Source organism: Pygoscelis adeliae, unplaced genomic scaffold (genome assembly GCF_000699105.1).
Source record: "Pygoscelis adeliae isolate BGI_AS28 unplaced genomic scaffold, ASM69910v1 Scaffold54, whole genome shotgun sequence".
Lineage (NCBI taxonomy): Eukaryota > Metazoa > Chordata > Aves > Sphenisciformes > Spheniscidae > Pygoscelis > Pygoscelis adeliae.
The window spans coordinates 4812804-4832419 of record NW_008824982.1 but is presented as its reverse complement, the minus strand read 5'-3'; the positions used below and the strand labels follow the sequence as shown (position 1 = coordinate 4832419).

The following is a 19616-nucleotide window of genomic DNA, read 5'->3' as shown; positions in this document are numbered from 1 at the left end:
CCCAGCTTTTATTGCCGAGCATGACGTCATAAGGTGTGGAATATCCCTTTGGTCAGTTGGGGTCAGCTGTCCCAGCTGTGTCCCCTCCCAGCTTCTTGGGCACCCCCAGCCTACTTGCTGGCGGGGTGGTGTGAGAAGCAGAAAAGGCCTTGACTCTGTGTAAGCACTGCTCAGCAGTAACCAAAACATCCCTGTGTTATCAGCACTGTTTCCAGCACAAATCCAAAACACAGCCCCATACCAGCTACTATGAAGAACATTAACTCTATCCCAGCCAAAACCAGTACACACTGAAAATGTGTGCAGTAGTCCAGTTACCGCTTCTGAAAATGTCATTGAAGATTTTATAATAAAAAAGTTAAAACAAGTCAGAAAGTCATCTTTTTTCCTCACCTCCCACAAACCTACTTTTCTTAACACCCAACGTGTTTAGGCAAGGTAGTCACAAGTGATCTCTACAAGCAAGACTGCACTGAATACAGAATATTCATTGTATTTATAGCGTCAGTTGTACGACATTCCTGTCAAATACATTTCTGCAAGAAACTCTACAAGTCTAGATAAGTGGTTTCTCAACTTTTCTAGCAAGCATTTCAGTCTGTCAGCATAACATCTCAAATGGTACCAGTCACCAACCTCCTCCTTCCCTCTCTGAATCCTTTTTTTTGGGGCGGGAGGGAGGGATCAATACATGTGGAGACCTGATGCAAAGATATTGCTCAGCTTTTTGCATTTTTTTTTTCCCCCCTTTCTTTCTGTGCATGGAGGGGAACAGGGTTTGGTCTGGGGTTTTTTGCTGTTCTTTAAGTGGTAACAGTTTTGACTATACTACACTTTGGGTAGTATGACTAGAACAACCAAGTTCTGTTCATAAACAGCTGAAAGGAAGGAGTCCAAAACTTTCCCCTGGGTAAGGGCTTCTAGATTCTACTGGAATATAAAGTAGTATTAATTCAGTCTGGGAAAATTAAACACAAAATAAATTTAAAAAAAATAAATAAAAAAAATTAGAAGTAGATGGTAATCAAGTACAAATGACATAAAATTAAGTTTACATGTTCCAATCACCTCAACCTACCAGTCTCACGGAAAGACAGCATAAATAGGAAAAGAAAATTCACAGTCTTGGGAACAACATATCATCAGCCTCACCTGAACATTGTTTTCTGCTGTACCAAGAGCCACCTGAAGTTTTTGGCATTTTTCCCGTAGACTGGCAGCTTCATCCTGGACCATTTGCAATTCAGTTTTCAGCTTTCCCAGGTTCTTCCGTAACATACTTTCCTGGTTTTGGAATTCTTTTCTTAGCTCCACTTCTTTTTCTTTGCAAGCATGTAGACTTTCTGCTGTAAACAGCTGAGATCTTTTCAAAGAATCAAGTTCATGTTCATAGAAGGACTGTGCTTTGCTGAGTTTGCCTTCATACTCCTCAATGAGTTTTTTTCTTTCCAGCCTTAACTCTTCAACTTTACTGTTCAAGTCTTCCAGCTCCAGTCTGTGCAATTCCTCTAGCTTTTCTTGCCCCTTACTTAAAGTAGCATTCTGACTCTGTTGAGTCTTCAGAAGTTCTTGAATCTCAAGCCTGTGGGCAGCTCTCAAGTCTTCCAGAGCTGTACGCTTGTCCTTCTCATACTGCACTTGCAACTGTATGAAACTTCGTAGCCTTTCCTCAAATTTCTTTCTGATCTCTTCTACTTCTCTTGACATGGTCACTACACGTTGGACATGCTGAGCTTCTGCACAAAGCTGCATATCTTCAACTCTATCCTTATAGGCTTCAAATTCTGTCAAGGCCTGATGTTTCATCTTTTTATGATCTTCAAGTGACTCTTCTAAAACCTGGATCTTTCTCTTGAGATCCATTTCTTCTGCAACTTTACTTTTATACTGCAAGATCTTCTCTCTGGTCTCTGCAAGAATTTGTTGAATTTCTTCTTCGTGAGCATCCTTAAGGGCTTGGATAGCAGCTTCATGTTCATCATTTTTAGTGTTCAAAGCATATATTACCTATAAACATTAAATAATACTATATTAGAGAAAAGGCATTCTGGTTATCTGTTACATCATAATAAAACACACCTAGGCACTCTGAAAGTTACTTTGACAATCTGGCATGTTTTCATGATACAAATAAGACACCAAATATTATTATGAATGCGACTGCATAAATGCCATATTAGTCATGACAATCTTATAGATCTTGTAAAATGTTTTTTCTATACTTTTTAACCTATAATTTTCCTGATGAAAGTTTTGCCTTTATACGCATGTTGTTGCTGTAAATACCGCTGGGGAAAAAAGCACATTCAACGCATTGAAAAACAAAACATTTATATTAAGGAATTAAAAGCATAGCCTAAAAAGAAATTTGAACAGACGTTTTCTGTCAGAGAACCACACACAGAGTGTACATTACAACATGAAATTAAATTGGAACAAAATCCAAATCTCAAATTCCTCCTTTCCAAATGCTAACTATTCTTAAACATTTCATTTTAAAAACATCTAAAATGCCAACATTGGTTGTTCTGGTTTGTAAGCCTGATGGTTGCCCAGATACAGTTCCGTTTTTGACAGCCTATCGAGTAGGCATCCTGTGTATGTGGATCTCCTAAGGTCTGAGGTCCCTCACTACCTAAGCTGGCCAACTTTTCAGCTAGTAAGTCAGCTGAGCAGAAAAGTAGCTGGCAGGGCAGCCAACAGTTTGGGGAGCCCAGGGAGCTAAGCAGCTCAAGACGGCTGTGAAACCAGCAAAGCTGCCTAACTTTCAGTGAAAGTTTTAAAGTAACCAGATATATCCTATGAGATGTTTCAATTGGATCAGAACATGGTAGGTTGTCTTTTTGGTTTTTAACTAGGAAGTACTCTCACCAATATAGTGATACGGATAAGTACGTGTGTATGCATGTGTATATGTAGATATCAGTGAAGAAACTATTCATGCAATAAGTGGTTTTAATACAATATTTTGTGCTCCGCAAACTCCAGCAAATCCCCACACTTCCCAGAGACATTACAGGCAGCAGAGCTATAAAACACATCTGAACAGGAAAAAAAAAAGTCTTCTGATTAGTATATTTTGTAAATCTTAAAAATGAACAAGAAGCAACAAAAATTGACAATAAAGAAGCAGCAGAGAATTTAGATTTTTTTTTTCTTTTTTTTCTTTTTTTTCTTTGGACCAGTCCTCCGTTAGCATTCAACCAGGCAACAGAGGAAGACTGCACTAACTTGCCCTCAGGGCCAGGAAATATGAAGAAGGCCCAGGATCGCTCTCCTGGCACCAAGCACAGAGCCTCTGTGTTCTGGACTGGAGAAAGTGTCTGCAGTCAAGTGTTCAGACAAGTTACAAAGCTCAAAAGAGTTTTCATAAGTGAAAAAGCAGATTCAAGATTTTGGCCATGTAATATAACAAGCTCTGTTTTCTGGGGGTTTTTTAGTTTGGTTTTTTTTTGGTTGGTTGGTTGTTTTTTTTAAACAAGAGTCCAGACACTGTATTGTAGATTTTATTATCTGAAATAACAAACACATACCATTCTGTTACCTGTGCCAAAAAACCTAAAAGGGCAGGCTTTAGATTAAAAAAAAAAAAAGGAAAGAAAAAAGTTCTGAAACATTATCAGATGGAAAGAAAAAACTAAACAGCCTCACTCATCTTTATATAACAAGCAAGTAACTTTAAAAAAAAAAATCACAAAAACCAGTTTAACTTACATTATTCTAATTCAATTTTTTCTAACATATGTACACATTATTTAATGAAAGGGGGGAAAAAAGAGCTCTTCAATGGTTTTGGAAACTGTTCTTAATGCTGCTAATACGTCTGCAGGCAGCAGGTAGACTTTTGGCTTTCTTGCTCCCTAAAAAAAAAAAAAAGGTTTTCCTACTGCAAAAGAGTTTCATGGTTCAGAGACTCAAAAAGCTCCTCCAATACGCTGCAAAACATCACAAAAAGACCACATGCAATTCCATTAGCAGAATCACAACTATCACCGCAATGCCCTTCACCCAAGGTTTCAACCTTTTATATTCTCATTGTCTGATGATGCCAACAGTAACTTCTGACCACAAAGCTTTCACCTCCCTCCTGTCATCAACACAGTCTCCGCTACTGGATCCCAAAGATTAGTTTCCCTGTCGTTTAAATGGTGTTCAGTGCTCAACTCCTTTGTTCATATAAGAAATACTTTGAAAACTGAGGTTGTTTTGTTTTGTTTTTTTTAAAATGTACATGCAGTATTTTACATGAAGAGGCCTTAGTTTTGGTTAGAGAAGCTAGACAGTATAGTTAAAAAGGTATTATAAAAACTATCACACTTATGATCAGGTTATTATAATAACTATTTGCAGAACGCTAGGTCAAATCCCATGCTCAAAACAGCCCTTGACTCCTGTCTTTGTGCATAGAAGTGCCATAATGTTGTTCTTCACTTCAGGCAGTGCTCCAGTCTCAGGTTATACAGTACTATAATCTGCAGAAAGTATAAATCGTATAGTATTGTCAAGGGTATTATGATTTGGCAATGGGACCCTCACTGAAAATTCCAAGTGAAAAATAAGCCTATATGCAATGCTGGATTCAGAAGGTATCTTTAAATTCTCATCATCCACTTACTCCATAAAAAAAGCACTGAACACCTACAAATTCAATAAGCACCATTCATTTCTTAAATGAAGGACACAGGTGTCTTATGGAAAATGTAAAAATAAAATAAAATGCATGCAACTGAATGTTGTATTGTAACATATGTTCTTCAGCAGCCTGAATTCCAGCTCTATCAAATTACTGTCTTATAAATCTCAGTATTTTTAAAGTGATGGAATAGCTATATCAGATTTTATCTTTGAGAATTTGATGCACTGTATTAGCATAGGAACATAGAAAAAAAAGTCTGTACTAACTGAAGCAAAAGCAACCTAACAGCATTTCAATGAAATGAAAGCAGAAACTGATATCCATTGGAACAAGTTAATACATTTAAAGTTCTAGCTAAAATAAACAGTTCTTGCTCAAGTAAGTTTCTGAAAATTGAAAGGCAGTAAGGGTGCAAAAGTTGGAGGTGGGCAGATAAAACAGGTTTTGCACTCTCTATTTTCAAATCAGAGGATGAACCATTTCCTAAGCATGCCTGTAAATGCTTTTAAAATACTAGTAGCTTTTTCAGTACAACTGCATATTACTAAGAAGCATAAACTGCTCATTTGAGCAATTCATATTTTTTCCACCTCCACTCTAAATGCATCATACACATTGCAGTTCTTATCAGGTAACAGAAAAAAAAAATTAAATTGTGCTTTACTGTATTTTCATTTAGCATATCATTCCAGAGGTACAGACAAAACCGTACTCTATCCAAGAATACTGAGATTGCCAGCTAAAGGCCTTAATACTTTTTAGACAAAACAGTAACATAATTATTAATAAGAATCTACTGAAATACCACATGCCTTGGTCTGAAGAACTACAACGGACTTAATAACAATAACAGTAATAACCTTTTTTATGCCAGTAATTGAGTACTGGAGGTTTTAGTCACATTCTATGTGGTAAGGTTAAGCAAGACTGTTGCTTCATTAGCTTCGGTGTCTTTAACTACATGTAACACAAACAACAATCAGTGTTCAACACTGTTTGTGGCTGAAGGATGAAAGCTTTACTATTTGGCTGAGAAATATATTTGACTCCAAATCAGATGTTATGGTTTGGAGAGCTGACCAACTCTTGCATGGTCAGCTGCACTTTGGTCATCTGCTCCTGCCAGCAATTTAGTCACAATGGAATGCTTTTCTAATTAAAAATGTGTAATTCACCTTAATACTCGTATTAGGTGCCAAATAGTTTCTGTGCTGCAAAATGTATCTCCAAAAATGCGTGTGCTTCATTCTCTCTAATTTTACATGGACACAGGAACTGATACCTATGAGAAAAAAAACTTCACTGCACATCTTACACAAACATCAACCTTATGTCTCTGGTAAACCTTCATTTTAGACTTAACGTGTGGGTCCCTGGGTCAGAGCACCATATTCAGCCTAGTTCAGGTGAAGTGTTGTTCCCAGTGCTGCTGGGGTGCTGCTGCTGCCTGTGAGCACTGGTGCTGTCTGCACCCGCTAGTCTGAAACACCAGAGCCTCCAGAGGCATCCCAAGACTTTGTCAGTGCTGCACACCTATTTCATGAACTACACAACTACAGCGCCAACAAGGAATTGCTCGTGCATAACCTGTTAATGATTTAGAACACACGGACCAATGAGCCTGACCTACCCTTGCTCTCTGTGGGTAGGTAAGAGCCGCTAGACGCAGGAAGAAGTACGGTATACTGGGAAACAGTAACCAGGGTTTTCTAGAGACAAGTCATACCCCACAGATGCAGCGGGATGCAAACAGAAAAGTTTAGTCTACAACACCGACGAGAAACATCAGAAAACTCCCAGGCATTATTATGAATTCATTTTTATGTAGAAATGTATCCTCTACTATAGTCCAGAATGATCATAATTTTTGTTACAATGGGTATTGCATTCATTTTTCCCCTTTTCTTTCTGTTGACCAAATAATGCCAAATAATAAGAAGTATGTTATATTTAAGCATTCAAAATTTATGTATTATGATCAATGTCCATTTAAGACAAAATGAATAAAAACCGAATTAAAACCCAGAAAAAGTGTGTTTTTACTGGACAAATTTCTGCTCCTTAGGACATTATAAGAATATAGTAATACAGGGAAATACTTTGAAGTTATTTATAGCAGTCTTTCAGAAAAGCTGTCCACAATCACCAAGTACATTCTTACAAATGCATTACTATGTATGAAGTACACAGCCAATTATAATATAGCATTTTATTCCTTCTCATGCATTGCTAGCCAGACATTGAACAACACAAGATAAGCTCTGAAGATTTTTTCATATAATAATCTTTGAAGTTGCATTTTTTAATAGGACTTTTTTTTTTTCCTTAAATTGTAACCAAGAGGCAACTCTGCTCAGAACATTTAATGGGGAAAACCAAGTTATTGCTAAATCTGAAAACACCCTTTTAAAAGCCGTATTATGTACACCAAAAAATCCCAACCCCAAAACCTATGTATGCCCATGTCTCTCTCTTTTTTTTTTTTTAATTAAAAAAAAAAATCCCTTTATCTAGAAAGACCTTTTGTTCCCTTATGGAAAATACTGCAAATACAGATGCTTTGTCAATCCAGTCCTTTGGGTTGCTTACAACACAACAGAAACAAGCCTAGAACTTTAGGCCAGGATTGCTTCGACATCACAGAAAAGGCGGAAAGTAAGCACTTGCTCTTCAGCTATCCGGTTCACTGCAAGTCTTCTTAAATGCTTGGGCCAGTGCATTAGGGGCACAGCGTGATGAACAAGGAAGAGACAAATATGGTCTGCAGCTGTAAAAGTAGTGCCCCCCGCCAATACCATCTCCCCAGAAAAGCTGGTCTAACTACACCAGTCTTCCTTTGAGATAATAACCACAGAAGGCAAGAACTTGAAAATTTTTCCCCAAAAATATACTTCCACAGAAAGTTCACTATGAAAATATCCTTTAGCTATTCAACAGTCTTCATGCATTAGCTCCATTTATGCCTAAGTAAAATTTAGTACTTTATTCCTTTAGAAACTCTGAAAACAAGTACCGAATTATTTTTATTACAGCAACAAGCTTTCCAAAGTAATCTCTAGTCTTCCGTTTACAATTAATTATTTAGAGAATGATGCCATGAAGTTCAGCATAATGTTCTATTCCTGGAAATAAATTAACAGATTCCCACTTCTACCTAACATTCAACCTTTGAATGAAAACAAACGACAACGATTTTTCACTTTCACTCTTGTTGCTAAACATTTACGCTTAATTTTCTATAAGAGAGAAATCTTGATAAATCAGAGGACATGCACTGTTCACTAACATCTAAGCTGATAATTAAACGGGGGAAAAAAATTATTTTGTACTTTCAGGTTTCTTGATGTTCAATATCATATACATAAGGCATAAAGCCTCACAGGGGCACATACAACTAAAGACACTTTCCTCACGCTGCTAAACACATGCTCCTCAAGTACCTGTAATCTGATGTGCTGATAACCCATTTCTACTTTCTGAACTGCCAAGTACAGATCAGTATCACATTGACTACCTGACTTACAATCCTTCCTGTGTTTTGTTTATTTGTGTATGACCCACACTGAAATATCAACTCTTCTTAAGCATTTACCTGAAAATCCCACTGGTTGAAAAGATCTACTTGCATTTACAGCTCAGCCTATTTATAAATGATTACAGGGCCTGTACCTTAAAATTTAATTATCAGAAAAAGGCATGCCACATTCCAATTAATTGTGGGATAGGAGATGTCCTCACCTGAAGAACAGATACAGAGCATGTCTCGGCACAGGGACAGAATGGCCAGTGTGCCCAATTTGGTCATTCACTGTTGCTTTTTTCCCTTCTCCTAGAGTTGTACCAGACAACAAATGAGAGGCTTTCTGGGAGCTAATCAGGAGCTTTATGTTACAATAGCCTATCTTAGAAATATGCACTTCATCCAAATCCAGGAACAGGAATAACCATTAACAAGCCAACCAGGTAACAGAAATCAAAAGCATGCCAGCAGGTAAATCTACAGCTGTAGAGCACTCTGCAATCAAAGATTCAACAAAAGGAGCACGTTACCTGCACTGCTTTTTATAGACCTGAGCAACAACAGGAAGATGGGGTTCACAAGTTCAGAAGCCATGCAGCCTGCTGCCAGGAGTCAAGAGTGGTTTAAAGACCAGTCAGGTCTCTGGGCCGGGACACAATAACATGCTACCTTCCAAACAATTTTAGCAATCGCTAGTGAACTGAGAAACAGTTCGCCCATTACCATGGGCAGAGTGGGCAATCAGGCTATGTTGCTCTTTCTGCTCTAGCAGCTGAGCGTCTCCGAGACGGGGTCTCACCAGTGGAATACTACCCTAGGGGGACAAAAGGGGATTTGACAGAGACGTTAGCGCATATGTGAGGCTGACAGAAATAGGTACTTGGGGGAAACTCCATTCCATTCAGTACAGCAAGGTCTCTGACTGGATGCGTGGGGTCCACTGCAGAACAGATGGCATCCTGCTATGGTTAGTAGAAATTCCATTATTTTTTTTCTTATATGGGTATCCTTGGACGTGCTGCAGAAAATGGACAAGTGGCATATTTTCCTCACCCCAACAAATTACAGCAAAGGAATTTGTACCAGTGATGACTTAAGGCATGCTAGATAACTGTACCCAGGTTTCTGAGGAAGAAAAGAGAGAGGAAATAAGGGCAGATATCACTTACAAATATTTATCAATTTACAATAAAAAAATAGGAGCCCTTGGATCTAGCTTTTCCCTTCCAGAAAACAAGGCAGTAATTATGGAAGGCACATGATGTTTGATGGAAGGGAAAAAGAGGAAAAATTACTTGCCAATATGCAACTTAGACTGTCAGTTTGGGGAACAGGTGAACTTGTTATTCCTGTTCAGACAAGGAGAAGATAGAAGAGCAGAAGAAAGGAAAATAAATATTAGATACAACATGCATTGGATACAACATGCAGGCCCTATATCCTGAAATATTCGAATTTCGTTTTCAGGATTTTCATAGCAAAGTTACTTAGAAAACAAGCAAACAACTTAAACACTGATGAAATACAAATTCATTTTATAAAGGTTTTTAAAAGAATCATGGCCTGGCTAAGGCATGACAGACAGTCACAATGCTGCACCGCCCAAATACAATACAACCTTCAGAATATCTTCAGTTGAGGGAAAAACTCAGGAGCAAAGCAAGCAGATGTGATGTCACACAAACAAGAAACACAGATTAAATGGGAAGAGCTATTTGAAGATAAAAACACACAACTGAGACATGGGTTGGATATTCAGTTGAATAACATTAGCCACTGACTAGATGTAACGTCTAAGATGCCCATTAAAGAATGCTGCTACTGGCCAGATTCAATTTCACTAATTTTCAGGAATAAAATATCCCAGAATTATCCGCACAATCTTGAACCAAAACAGTTTTTACAGGAGGAAAAAGTAGACTTGAAGACCTTGACAGAAAAATGAGAAGCAGCTGGATACAGGTGAAGCACACCTCTTAACTATAAACCAAATTATACAGGACTATTTCCCCCAGTTATAGGGAAGACATCACCACTACTGCTTTGTAGGACCTGGCATGTAATCTCCCACTTGACTACTACATGACATCTATTTCTGAGAGAAATGCTCAGCTGTTCTACACTTGCTTGCTGGCTCTAACGGAGTTACATAAGTTTACAGTGTTCAGCAATCCAATTCTGTACATTCATATTGTGCTGTTCTCAACTACAGTTATTTCTAAGCAGTATATTACCTGCATGATTAAGGGACATTTAGTTTTGTTAACTGTGTATAAGTTTGCTTTCTGTGCCAAAGTGTAAAACCAACTTGCAGAATAAGTCAGAACAGAGTTTAATGTAAGTTTAAATCTGATTATGACATAAAAAATATTCTCACACAGAGATTTCAATACAGCCCAAGAACACATTGCAGAAAGACTGTCATGAAAGACAAAAAGTGTTTAAAAAAAAGCTTCAAAAGTTAGTCAGAATGGGAGCAATTACCAGCAGAAAATAGTTTAAGTGTTTCATAATGTCTTCTTGGAAATCAGGACTTATTTTTCAACTTGGCCAATACCTGTAAATCAAGCTAAGTAGCCCTAAACCACTTACTTGCTTAATTGACAAGGAGAGCTCTGATATACAAACGTTATCAAAATACAGCAGTTCTTTACAAAGCTTCTCAGACTACTTCAACACTATGACTTAAAAATTATTTGATTCATCCTGTATCATTGGATCATATAGCATTGTTTCGGAAATACATTACAGAAAAAATACAGACGCAGTATTTCCATATGCTTTAATCACCCGCTAGCCATAGTAAGGTGCTCCTTTCCTTTTTCAATTTTTGTATTTTGTATCATCAAATTACATGTTAATGGTCATTCAAGCCACAGTTAATGAAGCTGGCAATTTTCTTCCAGACTTAAACCTCATTCAGAAATTCCCCCCCCTCCCTCTCTGCATTTACTTTTTTTTTAAAAAAAGGAAAACATACTTTCTAATTCACTGCTGCACACTTTTTTCCTTTTCTTAATAAAAAGCAATTCGTATTTCTCCTTGAAAGAGCATCCATGTAAGAAAAGAAAATCAGTCTTTTGGTGCAAAATATATGAGAGATGGCACTTAAAAAGTGAGTTTTCTTCAGTGGGATCAAATGGCTTAAAGGATGACATTCACTGATATTGAAGTGACGAGAGCCTAAAAGGATGAATAGAAGTTGAAGTTTTCTGCAAAAATATTTCAACAACAAATCCATCACACATACAGATTCTTAATTTAGAGTGAAAAAACATTCATATAAAAGGAGTAACATTAGTCAGCTGATTCTATTTATTGTCTGAAAGCAAAACTTAAGTTCCTCTATTTTGTTCTAAAATCAATCTTTTTTTTGAAAAGGGCAACTATAAAAATGTCTAACACAGTCAGTATCATTTATGTCAATATAATTGCTGTTTCCAATGTCTTTTTTTTTTTGGCTAGACTTGGCTTAATTATTCTTGATATAATCACATCTGTACTTTCACCAGCTTTATTTTTAATCAGAAAGAAATATTTAAGTCATGTAGTTATTTGTACTAGATAGAAAAATAAGTCATAAGACTCAAAATAATCCAGTCTAAAAAATTACTGTCCTGTTTCCTTCAAAATCTATTTCCCTGATTCATCATTCAAGCAGAATTTCATTATAATTCAAGGCTAAAAACTTATTCTTAAATCTTAATCTATTCCACCTTCAAGCCTAACCCCCTATTAATCATCTGAAGTATCACGTTTTTAAACCTTTAGTTTTCACCAGATGTTTATGATGAAAAGCTGTCTGGTCATTGACTGCTTTTGGATTTCTCCATATATGGCCTAGCTAGAAAGACGTAGTTTTTACGTAACTAAGAGTATGTAAGACAAGTTGTCTTGCCTTTTAAGAAAAAATAATTTTTGTGGAAGTACTCACTAATATTGGAAACTGAAGCTAGAATTAAAAAACTTTAACTATTTAGAATAAAAGGGATTTGTTTTTTCTTTTATTTGGCAAGGGGGGAGGGGAGAAAGCAGGGGTGGTAGAGACAGAACAACCACTGTGGAAATGTAAAGTAAAATGAAGCATCTCCATTTCTAAATCTGCTCTAGAGGATACCCAAAGCAGTATTTTTGAGTGCCATCACCTGAAAATGACACAAGTATTTTTTGGAATAAACTGTAAATGAGGTTGTCACTAAAGAAAGTTGATCTTTTTTCCTCTTAGTTTGCTTATAAACCTCAAATCAAGGCATAGTCAGCATTGTTATCACTTATACATGCTATTACTCATTCTTACAGATGAGTCCTCAAGTGTTGAGCAGATGAAAACATTAGCAAAAGGTTTCTTGCATTATCTCCCCAAAGAAACAGCAGTACTATATGACAAGCCAGAGAAAAGGTCTTCCCAGTTTCTCTCCCCCATCAAAACAAAGTTCATTTTCACGCTCTCTCTGCCTGCAGGTCTTTTCCTCTCAATGCTTGATCTATTTTGATTCCTATTTCCTCAAGAACTTCTAGAGATTCTGCGCAATTCCAGTATCTAGTGGTTCCTCACAGCAGAAGGGACCAGTCAGACAAGAATGTACCATGCAGCCTCTATGGAGCAAAGAATTCCTCACCAGTGGATTGAATGGCACACTGGAAAACAAGTCCACTTCTTGCTCATAATTTTCTCTCCACTTTCCAGGCTTGGTTAAGAGAAGGAAAGGCATGGAGCCTTCCAAACACGTTATGCAGTTATGCAGGAAAGAAGCATTAGTGAAAAGCATACACTGCAAGACTCCCAAGTCGGTATTTTTAACTGCAGCATTTTTCACTTTATGGAAGGCCTTAACTACAAATCGTCTCTGGAATTTTAATGGTAAATGCTAATTTTCCAGAATGAAAAAAGGGAACTCCAACCAGAAACTTGTCTATTCATAGAATTTTTAACAACTGTAGAAGAATTTAAGCCACTTCCCCAGAAATATCATACTACCTTGAAGTAATTTCTCTTCCCTTTCTCTGAAAAAAACGATCCAAATTTTAACCAGAAAAATAAAATTCATGTTCAAACTAAGGATTGATCACTAAGCTTCCACTCTTTTTTTTTTTTTAAAGGTTATAGGAGCAAAACCATACAGTAAGCAAAGAAGGTGGCACAGTCACTTTTGCTCAAATCACACCACTTGACAGTCCAAGTTTATTCTCAAAGTTCAGCCTGAGATGAATCTAGGACAAGTTTGCAGTGGCCCACTGGGATACTTTCCAGTAACCTACAGGTATCTATCATACAATGAAAAACATTTGTAATTCCTAGCTACCTCTCAGTATTTACACAATACTGGCTATTAGTTTTGTCATTTCACACCAACAGCGTAAAGGTTCAACACATTAACTATTACAGAAACAATGTATACGGAATCACAGAAGGGCTGAGGTTGGAAGGTCCCTCCAGAGGTCATCTAGTCCAACTTCCCTGCTCAAAGCAGGGTCAGCTAGAACAGACTATGCTGAGCCTTGATCAAGTGGGTTTTGAATACGTCCAAGGAAGTAGACTCCTCAACCTCTCCGGGCAACCTGTTCCAGCATTTGACCATCCTCACAGCAAAAGAAGTGTTTTCTTATGTTTAAGTGGAATTTTTTATGTTTTAGTTTGTGCCTATTGCCTCATCTTTTCATGAGGCACCACTAAGAATATGCCTGCTCAGTCTTCTTTACTCCCTACCATCTGGTATACACGCACATTCATAAGATCCCCCTGAGCCTTCTCCAGGCTAAACAGTTCCAGCTCTCTGCCTCTCTTAGTATGACATATGGCCCAGTCCTTTGATCATCTTAGTGGCCTTTTGCTGGACTTGCCCTAGTATGGCCATGTCTCTCTCGTACTGGGGAGCCCAGAACTGAACCCAGCACTCCAGGTGAGTCTCACCAGTGCCGAGTAGAGGGGGTATGCCACTGGCTGCCTTTGCCACAAAGGCACATTGCTGACTCATGTTCAACTTGCTGTCTAGCAGGACCCCAGGGCCTTTTCTGCAAAGCTGCTTTCCAGTCAGTCGATCCCAACCACGTACTTGTTATTCTGCCCCAGATGCAGGACTTCGCATGAGGTTCCTGTCGGTGCACTTCTCCAGCCTGTCCAGCTCTGAATAGCAGCACACCCATCTGTTTTACCAACCACTTGTCCCAGTTTTGTATTGTCTACAAACTTGCTGAGTGTACATTCTGTCTCATCCAGGTCACTAACAAAGATGTTAAACAGTACTGTCCTCAGTATCCACCTCTAGGGTACACCATTAGTGACTGGCCTCCAACTGGGCTTCATGCTGCTGACCACAACACTTTAAGCCGAGCAGTTCAGCCAGTTTTCAGTCTACCTTAATGTCTACTTGTCTAGGACACACCCGGAGAAAACACACAGGCACACGACAAACAGCAGTGAAGACATATCTAATTTTAAATTTCCTATAAACAGTCCCACAAAAAAAGACTGAATACACTTTTATCCCTAGTCTCTAGTCTATCTATCAAGATACTTAAAGTTTGTGCAGTTCCTTCTACCACAGGTTTTCTGAACCATTCAGTTAAAAAGAAAAAAAAAAAAAAAAGATTGTATATACTTAAGTAGGAAAATTGTAGTCTCTCTATTAGAAACCTACAAGAAAACTGATGTCCTGGTAAAAGCATACAATTATATTGCTTTGTCCTAAAGCATCTCTTTTCCATTTCTCCCATTAAATACAGTAAGGGGAATCCTGTGGCTTCTCAACCTGAACACTGAATTACCAATCCAACACCTGTATTTTCTTATTATGGTTATCCAGTGTCCTGGTTTCGGCTGGGGGAGAGTTAATTTTCTTCCTAGTAGCTGGTACAGTGCTGGGTTTTGGATTTAGGATGAGAACAACGTTGATAACACACCAATGTTTTAGTTGCTGCTAAGTAGCACTTACACTAGACTTTTCAGCTTCTCATGCCCTGCCAGTGAGAAGCTGGGAAGGGGCACAGCCAGGACAGTTGACCCAAACTGACGCCATACTCAGTACATAAACTGGGGGGAGTTGGCCAGGGGGCCATGACCGCTGCTCGGGAACTGGCTGGGCATCAGTCAGCACGTGGTGAGCAATTGCATTGTGCATCACTTGTTTTGTATATTCTTTTATCATTATTATTTTCCCTTCCTTTTCTGCCCTATTAAACTGTCTTGATCTCAACCCATGAATTTTACTTTTTTTTTTTTTTTTTCCCCGATTCTCTCCCCCATCCCACTGCGGGGAGGGGCAGGGGAGTGAGCGAACAGTTGTGTGGTGTTTAGCTGCCTGCCGTGTTAAACCACAACATCCAGTTGGATCTAATCTTCCAGAGAGCTACACTAGTGAATGTTCTTAAAAAGCCATCCTATGCAATTGTAATAAAGGCTTCTACCGTTGCTTCTGTTCAACAACTGGAATACAATTTAAATACTCTTAAAATAAACACATTGTAACTATTTACTAGATTTGCCTCTTCTACAATACTTACTTTATTCCACATTAAATGGGAGATGTAACTCCCTACTGTTCCAGGAATTCATCATACAAAAGTACACAGGTATATCTGTTCAGAATTTTTCACCTCCAACAAAAATTCCCCATCCCTGATGAGTCAGCCAAACAAGGATCTTTGTCAAGACTTCAAGTGTTGGGCATGAAGAGCTGTCCTAAGAAAAAAAATATCTGTGGTACCTAATATGATAGAGAAAGAGGATTAGAGGAAAACCAAGAAGTCTTCTTTCTTCAACGTACGTAAAAAAAATTTTGAAAATCCAGCAGTTGAGAAAATAGTGGAAATCTTAAATCAAGGATTTACGATATAAATCACATATAAGTAGAATTGAACAAAAAAAGTTACTGAGCACTTGTGTGCAACTTCACATTAAATAATTAGCTCAAGGCCTCCGGCCTCGAGGTAAGTACAGGTCTGTATCATGCACGTGTCAGTTTACATATATATTCAGCCTCTCAAACAAACGTGCCTAGTTCTGACTACTACTGTAAAAATCTCCATTTTTATATGAAAAATGAAATTTAAAAAATTAGCTAAGTTGGTGGCATATTGCAAAATACACCATTAGATAAGAGAAAATTTAAGGATGATCTGAGTAAGCCATATACAAGGAACACATTCATAGAATGTTGAGAAATTATTCTGAGGCACATTTTAAGACTATTCTATGTACAACACAGCTTCCAATACACCAGTTTTAATTCCGCAGAATTATAAATGATGTCTTAACTTGTTAAGAGACAGTACAGAACAATTTGCTTTGCAGACTAAAACATTAGCAGTGGACAACCAATTTGCTGATGTTTTCTAATAATTTTTCAAAATTCAATTTCAACTTAGATAGCAAATAGCATTTATGCTTCGGTTTGTTGTTTTGGTTTTTTGTGGGGGTTTTGGTTTTGTTTTTTTTTTTTTTAATAATAGCACTCTTAAAAATCAGTAAGCACAAGTATCTCCAGCAATTAATGCACTCTTCTTCCCATAACACAGTCAGGAAAGATTCTAATAAAGAGGACGGATTTTGATACTTAGCTTTCTGTTCTGCTTTTAGCAGATCCTCTCCCTAATTCTAATCTATACTTAAAGACAACTTCCATGGCTTTCTCCCTATAGTTTAAGGGTTAGAAAGGCCTTGTACAATACAGCTTCCGAAACAACATCTCTTCCATGAAACTGTAAAGTTATTTATGATTAAAAAAACATTAAAAATGAACAAGCTTAGTGCATATCAACAGAGCTATGTACATTTCAGAAGTGTCTCCTTTTACAGATAAAAACTTACATAAATGCTTGCACTTGTTAGTTTGCCATAGGGTTTTCATTAAGTGCCTAATATACCTCCTACATTTTGGGCAGTCTTCAATCACAGAACCAGGGTATAAAATGCACTAGAACTCAATGCAGAGTTTCCAACAAATTAATTGAAGTGCCATCAAAATGAAACATTAGTGATACCAGCGTATCATAATAAAGAAGGAACTTATCCACGCAGCCCCAAACATAAACATTCCAAAGAGAAGCAAAAAGCAGTAATGGACTGATTACCAAAGTATTAAGTAAACATAAATCCCCTTGCACTTACCAGGAACTAGACTTACTTTCTACTCCATTACAAAAAAAAACCAAGAACCGACACAAGCTAAAGAAACCTGATCATCCAAGTTTCTCAGGTCATGTAAAAAAAGAAAACTTTTGATTTCAATGCTTTGTGAACATCTGCAAGGAAAGCAATACAAGCTGCCTTACAAGGCTCTTAAGCTACATTACATAGAAGATTCATGTCTGGTAATACTATACCATCCTTCAGAAAGCAAGATATGAAATGAGCTGAAGCTCTCTAAGCCATATCCCCCATATCCTATACATGTTGAGAAGTGAAACTTGCATTCTAGGTTCAGCTTCCACCCTGTCCAGTTGCCTGAGAATAGACAAAAATTACCGAAAAATAATCTATGCCATCTACTGTACTACATGGTTTCTGTCTCAAAGCAATGTAGTTCTCTTTAAGAAAACAAGCATAAAGAAGGTATAAATCCAGGTGAAGGTGTAACTGCCAGGAAATTCATCTGTTTCAACATCTGATACAGCCTACTGGGACTCTCAGATTGCCTTTATAAATGGTGTGTTACCTGCTAACACAAGCGTGTAAGAAAAAGTCAAACACAAGTGTCTAACAAAAGACCAGCTATACATTATACCCCGAGTTGTCATGCAATAAATCAGTGACTTGAATTAGAAAGTCAAATTAAGCCAACTACTTCAAGTATGCTTATTTCCACAGAGATTGAAAATTCCACTGTGATAAAAGACAAACTTGGAAAAATAGTCTTTCACAGCTCTCTGATGAACAGGATTAGCTTCGGTGTTCATTCTGCATACGACTTGAATCAACTATTTCCTCCTGTTACAGACTGGTTTAGCATATACTTGCAACTGCAACTCAATGCCCTTGTGCTGGGAGAGGTGTGGCAGTACCAACACCCAATCAAAACCCCTTTTCAGATCTGGGATGTTAACCTCTACCAGTCAGGCTATGTCAGAAACAACCACTACAAATCTGTAGTGCAGTTAGCTTTAGGCAATTTCCTAAGGCAGTTAAATCTTGAGAAGCATACAGAAGAAGGAGGAGGAAAGGAAAAGAAGAAGAAGGAGGAAAGGAAAAGAAGAAAAAAAAGATTTAGCGACAGATATACAAATTCCCAAATCTGCCTCCTGGTGAGAAAGAATCCCATTTACTCTCTAATCATCGATCTAGAATATAGTTGTCACATCTGCTATATGATTAGACCTTAAATTGCTGCAAGGAAAACAGGATAGGCCAAAGGGCTACTCCCAAGTTGTGTTTTAGTCTCCCAGCTGCATTTCCTTACAGATTTATTTCTTGAATATTTCCATATTTGATTTGAGCCTTTCAGGTATAGAGATCCCTAAAAGAATTTAAGGTAGTATGTTGTATTGCATCTGTTTGTGGGTATTTAGACTCGGTGAAACAATGCACTGGAAAGTTCTCAGAGCTGAGCAACTGACTTTGCATTGAGAAGATAACAGTAGTTTGCCCTTGGCAAAACAAACAAACAACACAGCAAGGATCTTCACTCTACAAGAATTGTTCCATATACAAACCAATGAATTTTCTCTCAGCAGAGTGATATTAAGCTCAAAGCTTCCCAAAACAGAAAGTAGCACCACCTAAGTGGACAAACAGGGTGAAAAAGGTAGTCATCTTACAGACCTGCATCACTGTTTGTGATTAATTATCAAAATAAATGTTTTTAAGTAGTATATAATTTCAAGATGCAATTTCCTCTTCTGAGAGCTACAAGAGCTTTTGAATATAAGATACTCCAGGCAACATCCAGAAATAGAATACATACCTTTAATGAATTTTAAGACATGACAACTGCATTTCCAACTTTTTAAAAATCTTAAAAGGTAAGTATGCAATTATTTCAGAACAGAATTAAACCAAGTATAAATCCTGAAGGAAATGATCACGTTTTGTGTTGTATATTCTGTAAGTCAGCTTTAGGAAATCAAACCTGAACCCCTCTTTTAGAGTCTTGACAATATGAATAAAATGCTGCTGCTCATTTAAATATTCTCAAACATTTCTGAATTTGCTAACTGACAGAACTCCCTGAAAAACACTTAGTGCTCGTTTTTATTTTCACTTCTTTGTCTTTTTGTCAGGCTTTTGGGAAGCCACTACGAAATGGCACGGCATGGCACACAGTTTCAGATAAATAACTCACTGCACTTACTTTCACAGTGTTCAGTGTAATCAATGTTATAACTGACTACATTGACTACATAAAAGGATTGGGCAATTGTAGTTATATAAGTTGGGCCTCTAAAGAGATCTTGCTAGTAGGGAAACGTACCGGTTTGCATAAGAGGAAGTAAAACTTATTCGCTTTTGACATCAGTGCCAGTGAA

The 19616-nt window shown here is 37.6% G+C and overlaps 1 protein-coding gene across 3 annotated transcripts in view; it reads right to left on the bottom strand.

Annotated features, from left to right (window-relative positions):
• FAM184A (family with sequence similarity 184, member A) overlaps positions 1-19616 on the bottom strand; it is an 83370-nt gene that overhangs the window by 52879 nt on the left and 10875 nt on the right. For 2 of the 3 annotated variants that reach the window (XM_009325655.1, XM_009325656.1), the window contains exon 1: positions 1153-1934. In XM_009325655.1, coding sequence (XP_009323930.1) covers positions 1153-1863 — 711 coding nt within the window. In that variant the 5' untranslated portion in view covers positions 1864-1934. Of the gene's footprint in view, positions 1-1152; positions 2008-19616 lie in introns of those variants that run through there. The other variant, XM_009325654.1, reaches the window with a different exon arrangement.